The sequence below is a fragment of the Taudactylus pleione genome, unplaced genomic scaffold (genome assembly GCF_031769625.1).
Source record: "Taudactylus pleione unplaced genomic scaffold, aTauple2 ptg000703l, whole genome shotgun sequence".
NCBI classification, from domain to species: domain Eukaryota; kingdom Metazoa; phylum Chordata; class Amphibia; order Anura; family Myobatrachidae; genus Taudactylus; species Taudactylus pleione.
Window position 1 is genome coordinate 6,389,465 of NW_028285105.1, and position 11,986 is coordinate 6,401,450.

At 40.1% G+C, this 11,986-nt stretch overlaps 1 protein-coding gene across 1 annotated transcript in view; it reads left to right on the top strand.

The window, feature by feature from the left end:
- The window catches only part of LOC148477669 (transmembrane protease serine 11C-like), a 366,464-nt gene extending 354,797 nt beyond the window's left edge, over nucleotides 1-11,667 (top strand). The window contains exons 9-12 of the mRNA XM_088456393.1: nucleotides 4,994-5,162; nucleotides 8,842-9,104; nucleotides 9,205-9,347; nucleotides 10,737-11,667. Of these exons, the coding sequence (XP_088312519.1) occupies nucleotides 4,994-5,162; nucleotides 8,842-9,104; nucleotides 9,205-9,347; nucleotides 10,737-10,898 (737 nt within the window). The 3' untranslated portion in view covers nucleotides 10,899-11,667. The remainder of the gene's footprint in view (nucleotides 1-4,993; nucleotides 5,163-8,841; nucleotides 9,105-9,204; nucleotides 9,348-10,736) is intronic.
- Nucleotides 11,668-11,986: the final 319 nt, after the last annotated feature.

The window sequence follows — 11,986 nt, forward strand, 5'->3', positions numbered from 1 at the left end:
GGGTCTGAATCAGGCCCAAAGAGTGGTGATTGAGGAGCAATCTTTGGAAACATGAGTCTTAACTATTACTTTGCTCCTCAAATTGCCTTCTATTAAACATCTATTGATTTACCCCATTCTCCATTGATAGCAAAGATGCAGAGAATTGAAACATATTTCCCCCACTTACTTCCCAATTACACTTACCTTGGCCGCCCTCGGTAAAGGTCACAGATGGGAATGCTGAGAATCAGTATTCTTACAGCTAAAAGAGAAAAATTATGTGTCTCAGACTTTTAATCGCTTTATACATCGCTGATTGATGGTAACATCTTCCCAGGTTTGCTCCACTTTACAAGAGTATAGGGGTTAGACCAAAGGATGTCTGTAAGTGATAAATGTTGGACCAAAGTCTTTCAAGTCATAGTTGGCATACAGCGTTTCAGTTTAGAAAACTCAATTTAAAGTCTTCTGCCTAAGCCAGCTTTGTAAAATATGTCATTGGATCTCAGGCAATTACTGAAGATGTGATACAGCTTTTGGCACCTTACTCCACATCTGATAGTTTTGTCAAAATATTATCTCTGCTTAAAAGATCTTGGGAAGCAGGGTACACAGTGGCCAAGAGTTTGGCTTTCAAAGTTATCTACTATGCCAGCTTCACAATATAAAACAATCCCTGCTGAGACACTTCAGGAATGCAGCTACAGCAGTCTTACTTGCTCATTGGGGAAGACAATCTGGGTGAATGGTTCTGTAGCCTAGTATATTGTAGGGACATGGATGACTTTAAACCAAGGTCATGGGTTAGTGCAAGGTTTAATTGGCTTGACTTTGAAGACTTGCGTACTTTTCCAAACTTTATCAAAAACAACCAGCTGACAGGGAATAAACCTATCACATCTTTATTTGAGACCTTTCTACTTATCAGTTGCCTTTATATATTCGTAAAATAACTTCCCACTTGTACATGGAGTTCTTCTTTCAATCTGCGCCTCCCCCAGATCCACTTCTTTCTTCCTAATTATTTTACCCTCTGGGTGCTGTTTGTTATTTCCCATTCTGTATTACCATAATGTATTATATTGGAGGATTACCTCCTTTTGTGTTTGTCTCTTCCTCATTGCATTGAGTGTGACCCTGGTCTGGTTTCTGTTGGTTACTGTTGGGTATTCCTTTTTGTTCAGTAAACAAAAATGATACAAAAAATGTTTTTAAAAAATCACGCGACTTATCTTGCGACTCTGTCAGTAGAAGTATCTTTTTATGTTATTTCCCACTCTTCAAAATGTCTAATCTTTTTATTATAGTTTTATTGATTTATTTTTCAAACATCTACTAAGTAATGTAAGATTTAGATGAAAGCATTGAATTCGTATTTAATGTCATCATCAATACCTGATGAATAATATTCATACTAATTTTTGAAGTCATGCAACTGTGATCTTATGAAACTGTATTCGGTAGATGTATGTGCTACATTTTGGAGGACAGAGTTTGTGGGAATGGCTCATATTTTTTATTAGTAATATATGCAGTTAAAAGCAGCACTGCTATAATTTTTATACATGACCCTGTGCATGCTGGGATGTTATTTGCCTAATTAATGCATGAACCATAATTGTTTGGAAGTCCTTGCTTCATGTCCCTCATTTACCCAAGTGTTTCCACTTTTTAACCTTTATCTATTTGTTTCATGTCTAGATATCTTCACTGGGTAGCATATGCTCTATAAAATATTTAGAAGAAAAAAAATGTGTACAGTATATGCAAATTTCAATGACAGCTCTATCAAATAAAGCAACTATAAAGTTAAGTTAAATGAGCATGCCATAGTTTTCCAGTCAAGTTCCAAGGCCTTGAGAATAATACCCTTTCAGACCCAGAAAAAAAACATGTTTTGGGAGAAGATTGTCCCTTCTACAAAATCACTTGCAGTAGTTTCTGCATCTGGTATATCTCTTTATTGCAGGAAGCAACAGTTGCATGAGGAGCTATCAAAGCAGATATTTAGGAAAATTGAATGTGCCACTTGAATTTTGCAATCACGAAATTTGATGTATTTGTCACTGTCATACTTCTTTTACACAAAAGTTCCGGGTCTGACCCAGGGGTTAGAACAGGAATTGGTATGAAATACCACCGGCCGCATGGCCGGCGGTTCGATTCCCGGCAGCGGCAGCCCGACATCAGCAGAGTTCCGAGCAGCGGAAGCCCGACAGCGCTGGAAATCCCGATCGTGGATAGGTGAGTATCTACTAACCTATCCCCCCTAACCCTAACCCTCCTTAGGGGTGCCTAACCCTAACTTCCCCCCCAAGTGCCTAACCCTAATCCCCCCTCTAAGTGCCTAACCCTAACCACCCCCTTCCCCGCTGCTTAAACCTAAGTCCCCCGGGGGGGTGCCTAATCCTAAATCCCCCCCGGAGGTGCCAAACCCTAACCCTCCCTCCCCCTAGCCTAACCCTAACCCTCCCGGGGGCGTGTCTAACCCTAAGTCCCCCCCGGGAGCCCTAAACCTAACCCTCCCCCCGGTGGCTGTCCGCTCGCGGCGCCCGGCATCACTACAATCGGGATGCCGGGCACCGGTCTCCCGGCGTCGGAGAAATGCCGGGCGTCTACATCTAGACGCCCAGCATTTCACCCTTGCCGGGATATGACAGTCAGGAAGCCGGCTGCCGGTATTTAGGCAGTCGACTTCCCGATTGCATACCGTTAGAATAGGGTTCCAATCCTGAACAGTCCCGGAACTTAACCTTTTCCTACTGCGGCGCTGACCCAGGATATTCCCGAGTCGGCACTGTTCTCACCGGAGCAGGGTCTGCAGTGACCCGGCTCTTTCAGCATTGCAGTGCGCGCTTGGAGATTACGTCATCAGCCAATTGGGCGGCATGTGGCATTGTGAACCAGATCACGCCATTTACACTGCAGAGTTTCACAGGCTGTTCCTGTGTTAAACTCTGCAAGTTACCTTGGTTGAATTCCCGTGTCACTCGACCCAGGAATAATGAGAAGGTCTTCTTTTGGCCATGGGGGGTGTAGAAATGGATTATGCCCCACAAAAAGGGTTTTTAGCTGGGGTGGGGGGGAATTATTAAAAATATACAATTACATATACAGTGACTCATGAGGAAGGCAGGCACTAATACAAGCGAGGGTCATTGCCATGGGAGGTGGGGAGTGACTTTACAATGGACAAGGGAGGTTACAAAACACCCCCTATGTATAATTTAATTAAATAAAATATTTAAATATATTTTAAAAACTAAACTTTATTAAATAAAAGGAAAATTACAATTTCTAAGTGTTTTTGTGAAAAAAAATTGTCAGCTAAGTGGTTAAAGTTAGTTTTCATGTTTTTACTATCCACTGTTTAATTTCAGAATATCTCATCTCTAAATATGGGTGGCTTATAGTGGCAGAACTATGGGAGACAATGGAGGCACCTGCCGCCGGGCATCAGCACGGAAGGGGCACCTCCTCCATTTCACACAATATATTCACCCCTCATTATACCCTTTTATGTATGCTACTTTTATTGTATTATCAATATCACTTCTTTTTATAAGCTTCATTTGTAAGTGATGTCATTGTTAACAAAACTCACTGTTCTTATTATATTGATTGCAATTTTTAACAACATCCAAAACAACCAATATACTGGAAATGGAGGGTGCAGCTTGGTTAGTTTTATGTAATAATTGAAGAGGTGAGTGGATCAAATTGTTATGTTACATTTAAAAGAAACTGACATAATAATCTTTGTTTATAATTAGTGGGGTCCAACATTTTCTAGTCCTGCTATATACCAAAAAATATCCCCTAATACCACTTTCACACAGAAATATTCCTAATACCCTTTTTTGCCGGTCCCAGCATGACCCCACCCCCCTCTTCAGACAGAAAAGCAAATTACCGGGTCAAGCAAGTCTACCCGGTAATTTGCTGATCAACACAGGTTTTTTTTCTGTCTGAAAGGGTCAATCCCGGTCCAAATTCCCGGTTCTCCGACCCTGATTTTTTACCCAGTAAGTCTTGGGAATTTTGACCCGGGTTGACCCTTACAGACAGAAAAAGGACCCGTGTTGATCAGCAAATTACCAGGTAAAAGTGCTTTACCTGGCAATTTGCTTTTCTGTTTGAAAGGGTTATAAGCTATCTTGGGACTTTTAAAGCATTGTGCTTCCACCTAGTGTTTATATATTGAATGTGCAATGATTTATATATGACATGCAAACAGTGTTGAACTGGGGCATGATGGACCCACCTGGGAAATGCAATTGTAGGGGCCCATGCTCAGAGGCGCAGAGAGCCCGGCCAGGAGGCATGGCCACGCACTCTTGAGCACAAAAAAAAGTAACACTTTTGCAGCTCCGCGTAGTGCCACTGCGTGCTGGGGAGGGGGGCGCTGTAAGCCCCTCAACCCGGTGCAAAGCCGGGGGGGGCGTGATCAGTGTGACTGCTCCTCTCCACAGGCATAGGAGACTGCTGCAACTGCTGATCAGCAGCCACGAACAGTCTCCCCCTGCAGTCCAGCACACGCTGGGTAAATAGTTCCCACATCCCCCCTTCTCAGCACCCCTGTCCATGTTAAAGGGCTGTAGTGAATACACAATAATCCTTTGAATGCAGTATAATGTAACAGATGCACAGACTGGACCCTTAGAGGAGGGGGTGGGCCCACCGGGGATTTCCCCAGTACCCCTGTGGCCCAGTCCGACTTTGCATGCAAACTAAGGTGAAGATTTTATAAGCTGCTCCTCTGTGTTTTTCAGCAGGAAGATTAGAACAGCAATAATTTTCAAAGCAAAATATGTAGTTTTGACCCATACATTATTACAAACCTATGCACGCAAGTAGGATCAGGGCAGGCTCAGATTTAAAGCTATCAGGAATGAATTAATGTATTTATTATACATTTATATATTGAAGTTTTTTTAAATGTGTACATTCAGCAAAGAATGTTACAAACCTGCAATTTACACATATGTTTGTTACTCCACTACTTCAACAGGTTGCGGTGTTGGAGGTCCACAAAGATCAAGTAGAATAGTAGGAGGAACAGAGGCATCTCTGGGTGCATGGCCATGGCAGGCCAGTCTGCATCTCAGGGGGACCCATAGATGTGGAGCCTCACTGATCAGCAATACCTGGCTAATTACTGCTGCCCACTGTTTTAGTGTGTAAGTTAATATATCTATCTTATGCTTACAATTTCCTTTACTGAAATAGTCAAACATATTATATATAGTTACACATTATTTAACTCCTGAGAGTCCATTACTGCAGTTTATATAACTGTAAGAATCATGGCTTAATAACACTGTTTAAAAACTGTTCAAAAATGAAAAAAACTAAAAGTCTTACTGTAGTTGCCTCTTTGACCAACACCGCCGATGTCACTGATCGCTATTACAGTCCCACACCACACTCATCTTTCCATTTACTGTTCACTTTATTACATTTAGGCCAAGTTGGTGTTTCTGAAGATACCTGGGTAAAGATTTTTGCCACTTTTCCCTTCTGGCTAGTACCTAAATATAAATTCAATAAGAATGTCAATATAATTTTTGCTATACTTTTAAATTGGGTTGAGTCAGGGGAGTAACTAGGTATTTGAAGGCCACATAGCAAAAGTTTGTAAACATTTCTTTGTCTATCCTCAGGGCCATAGACAGATTTTTGTGGGCCCCATAGCAACATTTTGAAGAGTCGCCTTCCACCTTCTAGAGAGACACTTCTCTCCACAGCAGTTGTTCTGTTTATGCACCATAGTAGTATCCTAGTTCATTTTATACCCCATAGTGCTGCCCTAGTTGATTTTATGAACTATAGCGGTGCCCTAGTTAATATTATGCCCCATAGTAGGGCCCTAGTTCACATTATACCACACTGTGACCCCCAGCTCATATTATGCCACATTACAGTGCCCCAAGTGAACAATATGCTGCATTGTACTACCTCCAGTACACATGCCACACAGTTCCACCAGTTCATATTACGCCACACAGTACTTAGCGGGCAATTCCAGAAACCTGGTAGACAACTATATTACCTGGGTGCAATTGAGTCAGGCCACAGAGGTGGGCTCCCTAAGCCTCTGGGCCCCATAGCAATGGAACCCCTGCACCAACTATAGCTATGCACATGCCTATCCATATAGTCTCTAGGGAAGTAAACAAAGTGGCCCAAATGTAATAGTCTACAAGTTGGAGTCAGCAGCAAGATTTGGTGATGTGGCCCCTAGATTCTTATTTGATGATCGCTCGGGTTAATGTGGCATCTTTCAGTAGCTGCCTGTATATAAAGGAGTCCCACCTTATATATCAAATACAATGAACAAATGTTTGTGGCACTTAACTTAAGATATTCTATCCTGACATACCTATCGAATGATGTACTGTACATGACTGACCTATCACGTATAGCATTTGGAGTTATATGAGGACAGAATATCTTTAGTTAAGTGCTGCAAATTTTTGGTCATTGCCTTAATACAAATTGCCTATGCTTTTCTTTAACATTGCTTGAAGTCATAGAAAACTTTTGTCTGTCTTTAGTTTAAAAACACCTGAAAAAAATCCCTGCATGTTTTCTAAACTCATCTATCATAAAAGTAACAGAAACTGTGCATACCAGTTTTCACTCATCTTAATTAAGTACACACTAGTCTATGCAATAATCGGACCGAACAGCTAATTATACACTGTACTGATTGTACACTGCAACACGGGACGATTATTGTCCCACAACCAGTTGGATCAGATGATTGGATCTTACCTACTGCATGACATTTCTCCAAAATGATGAGTTGATATCTTGCACATTATTTAGTGCGGAAGAATTTCTGATTATTATCTGTCCAACATTTCAGCAGATAGTTCATTTAAAAACCTCAGCTTTGTGAAGATCTAGGGCAGATAATAAATAAATTGGAAAGATAAATCAGTAGCGTGTACACTTGAAATTGAATGTTCTCAAGATCATTTAATCACTCTGAAAACTGTAAAGGTCGGATCGTGACTGAAATCGTTCAGGTGTGGTTTTAGTTTTAGCAGTGCTATTCAACATTAGCCACCTAAAACTGACAGATATAATTTCATCCCCATGCCCTCTGCAATTACCACTGGACCTTCCCTTTAGGTTTTAAAAGTATACAAAATACGGACTAATCCCATCACAAATATATATGATGTACAATTGTACAAAAAGGGTACAATTGCACTAATGAAAATATTGTGCCTACTGTGATAATTATCACACAAAGGGGCCTATTCATCATGGGGGACCGTATTAAGTATCCAACTTGCAGCAGAGTGAAACTTTACACCGATGCAATTCATCATTGTGCCGGTGCGGGGACAGCTGCTCTGAAAAGCAGCTGTCCCCGCGGTAAGTAGCGCAGCTACAGAAGTCGCTGTGTTACTTACCTCTCCACCGTGCGGCTATGCAAAGCTGAGAAGGCGGTGGAGGGATCCGCTTGGATCGCTCTTCGCGTCCCCGGAACTCCTTCCCATAGGAAGGAGCAGGGATCCGAGAACAAGCGCCATCTGAAGATGGCACTTGTTCTCGCAAGCAAACTCCAAAAGCTGAAAGTTTTCAGAGTTTCTCGAATATCAGGCGGTCTATTCGGTACCCCTGATGATGATTGGCTTGGTAACCTACGTTCTCGCATGGTTACTGTGCCATTTATCGTTTCATGAATAGGCCCCTACACACCTGTTACATTTGGAATCCCTACATCAACATTCTGGTCTTGTCCTGAGGGTGTAATTAAGGTAAGTTAAGAAAACCCAGTGTCAAGATTAAATAAACTGAAATATGTCAACCTGTAAAAGCCAATATTTTTCATTACAATTCCGAACCAACATGGAACATTGCTATATCATATTGATACATTTTCAATCATGACAGTATTTGTATGTTGTATGCTTAAAAATATATGTAAATATAAGTTCTAGAATCACTCATATGGTTATGTTAGACAATGGCAATTTATACAGTACTGTGTAAAAACAAAAAATCCTTTTATCTCCAGCCATATCTCACATACATACTGGCCTATTCATTAAACATTAAAATTCTCTGGAGATAATTAGCTTTAGAACTCTCATGGAGTTCTAGCTAATTATAGGTGGAATTCATCATTCCACCTCTCCATAAGTATCTATTCCGAAAAGCTGTCATTTTTGCGATGACAGCTTTTCGGGAAATAGATACTTTTCCCTGCCTACACTACCTTATCGCATCTGGAAACAGTGCTGCGCATGCGCTGTTACATCTGTAAAACCAGCGCATGCGCAGCACTGCCTACAGATGCGTTAAGTTTCGTACCACCCCCTGATCCCCCCCCACCCCCCTCCGCTCACCTTCCCCCCCCCCCGACTTACCTGTCCGCGCAGCAGCCTCCGGCTCCGTCCTGCTGGTCTGTCATGTGGTTTCCCAGCAGACCACATGACAGATTAGAAAAAAAAAATGTTTTTTTCTTTTTCCAAACTTTCTTGTGCTCTGCTGGGGAACACACATGTCCGACCAGCCTCCGGAGCCTGAGGACGGAGCAGAGCCTGGGGAGTGTGGAAATTAACGCAGGGGAACTTAGCAAGGAGATATCTGTGATATCTCCTGTGTTAAGTCTGTTCATGAATACCAAAATAACGTTATTTAAGGAAAATGTCCTTAAAAACGTTATTTTAGTGTTGATGAATAGGCCCCATAATCAGTTAATCTCCAAGTGTGATGTGTAAAATGAAACAAACTTTTGCTCCTAGTTATATAAAAGTGACAGTAAGATATATGTTTTGCCATAATGACTGTAGAGAAATACGAATACCATGATTAAGATGTGGTTTTATGTTTTCACAGGGTTAAAGATGTGACTTTATATACAGTAGTCTTAGGAACAGTATCTTTAAGTACTGGATCTGGTTTACAGCAAGTTAATAACATCATTATTCATGAGAATTATTCCAGTGATACACAATTAAATGACATTGCACTTCTTCAGCTGTCAAATCCGCTAAACTTTACACCGTATATCCAGCCAGTATGTCTCCCAGAGATATCCAATATCTTTCCTGACAACTCCTCATGTTATGTTACCGGATGGGGAACACTGACAGATGGAGGTTGGTAACATCAAAGTATATCTGTAAAGCATTAGAAAGCATTAAGGATGTCTACCCTGGGACACACTGGATATGATAAAAAGTTTTGTTCTGTTTAAAGGGAATTTAGCATCAGTTCTACAACAGGCTGAATTGAAGATAATTAACAAAGCATTATGCAGCAGTCTCCAAGTTTATGGAAATTTAATAAAGTCATCAATGATATGTGCTGGTTATCTAGCAGGAAAAATAGATTCATGTCAGGTAAGTTTGCTTAATTCTTTTATCTGTAGATTATAATGAGACTATTTTTGTGAATAAGGGAGTTTAAAGTCTGGGCAGCCATCTCTGAATTCACTAGACATTCAGTGACATCACTGATTTTAATGAATGAATAGTTCTAATGAAGGGGCAAGCCTCCACTTGTCACCGTTTCTAAGCAAAGGCTACATTTTCATGAATATTGGTTCAGTCCACAAAACATCTACCTTTATGGCCTGTAGGACACAACTGGCATTTCATATATCCAAAAGTTCCTACTAGATATTAATAACAGTGACTACTGCAGTAATTAAGGAACGACAATGGGCCTGATTAGGAATTGCGGAGTTAGGAGCAAATAAAAAGAGAAGCATATAAAAAAAGGGGTTTTAGGAACCTGCGCTTCACTGTATGCAGCTATACGTGTCTAGGGGGTTTTCTCTATAAAGACCCCAGTGGAAATGTGAATAAAAACAAAAGAGAAGACACACAAACGCAAAAACTAGAGTTGTAGAAAATAAGTTAAGTTTCGGATAGAATAATGTCCAATTGAAATAGTTCAAAAACAATAGTTCATATTCAAAAAATCCTTAATAAAAGGAGGGTATAAAATAATTCCAAGGTTATTGATCGTGGATCAGTCTTCAGATCTCCCATAAGACATATGTTGAAACATGGAAGATAGAAAGAGAGGGTTTACCATAGTATATTACCATTTATTATGGATTCAAATAAAATATCACATGAAAAATAACTTTAAAAACACCAGACATTTGATAAAATAAAAGGCGTACCAGATGGTGTGGGTGTAAATGCTCTACACCTACAAACACTTAGTTGGAAGTCCAATACTTCCTGGGATCAGGAGTCCACTGTCCTTCCACTGTTTAGAAGTGCCTGGTCATAATCCCAACCTTCTAGGTCTCAGCCATAGTCCAACACCAACGCGTTTCAACTGCTTATGAGCAAAAAAATAAATACACTTGCACCCCATTACAACATGGTTTATTCCAGGAGCAATTGCACCTATTTTGCTTCTTTTTTTATTTGCTCCTAAATCTGAATCAGGCCCACAGTTTGTGATGTCTGAATGTACTTGGTTTCATTTATCATTACTTAAATGCGAAATAGGCTACTGTCTTAAATTGTGCTCTAGCAAATAATCATAAATACACAGAGGGGCTCCCTGCTATGCTTATTTACTATAGGAATGCACCTTACTAGAATATTTTTATGTATTTGATATACTCATTTACTATTTATTAAATGTACTTTATGATACAGTAAAGTATGGAGGGTTCCAGAAGAAATTCTTACAGTTGTGTATTATCATGTTTAGAAATGTAAAACATATTAACCACAAAGTGTGTGTGTTTTCTTCCCTCAATGCAGGGAGACTCAGGAGGTCCTTTGGTTGCATTACACTCTAACAATAGATGGACACTTATAGGAATTGTTAGTTTTGGCTATGGATGTGCCTTACCAAACAAGCCTGGTGTCTATTCCAGTGTCACTTATCTACGCAGCTGGATTACACAGAAATGTGGTTTGTAAAGCCGGGTTGGGTATGATATCCTTGTGGTGAGTATCCCGACGGTCTCAATACCGGCAGCGAAATCCCGAAGGTCAAAACCCAATGAATTTTAGTAAGTATTTCTAACCATAACTCACCCCTCCCACAGCCTAACCCTAACCGTCCCCTTCAGCAACCTAACAGTCCCCTACTACAGCCTAACCCTAACCATCCACTTTGGCAGCCTAACCGTCCACTACTGTAGACTAACCCCAACCCTACCCCTAGTGCCTAACCCTAAACCTGACCCTAATACTTACTGTTGGGATTCGTCTGTATTTTGACCATCACGATTTTGCTGCTAGTATTGTGACCATTAGGATGGTCACTGCTGGAATCCTGACTACATCCCTGTAAAGCCACGACTAGCAAGAAATAATGGACTCATTTCTGACTCACACCATCCATCAGTAGCAAGTTCCTTATGTGGCAGCCAAGAACAGAATATTTGCAATTTCGGTTCATTTCAATGCTATAAGCTCTGGAGACCTTCTATTTACTGAACAATCAGTGATGACTGTAAGGGTCAATGAAAAAGCTGATATGCCAATAATGTTGAGTTGCTGTTTTCCATGGGTTAATAGGCAACTTGAACAACATCTAATTTGCCAATAGCATTAAAAGTTGCTTCTCAACAAAAGGATTATTTTGTGATTTTTTTTTATTTGGATATAATTTTTGCTCTAAACACGGAAATCTATTTCAAGTCTATAAAAGACCATTAATTTCATACTGCACATGCACTGACATTCATTTCATTTTATTTTTTTCAATAATGTAATATATTTGTTCAAAAATGTTGCAAAGTTTAAAGTTAATAAGATGGATGAGAAAAAAATATATATATATTTTGGTACATATACTATGTATATGTTTTGTTATTGCATGCTCATATTGAAATGTACAGTTATCACATTCTTTCAACTGTATAAATAAATACTACTTGATTGTAAATTATAACACCATCATCTTTAACTTGTTAATAAATACTTTATAATGCAGATCATTGGACCATCTCCATTTATGGTTCTGTAAATAAAATATGTATCAATACAAACAGTGCTTTCTG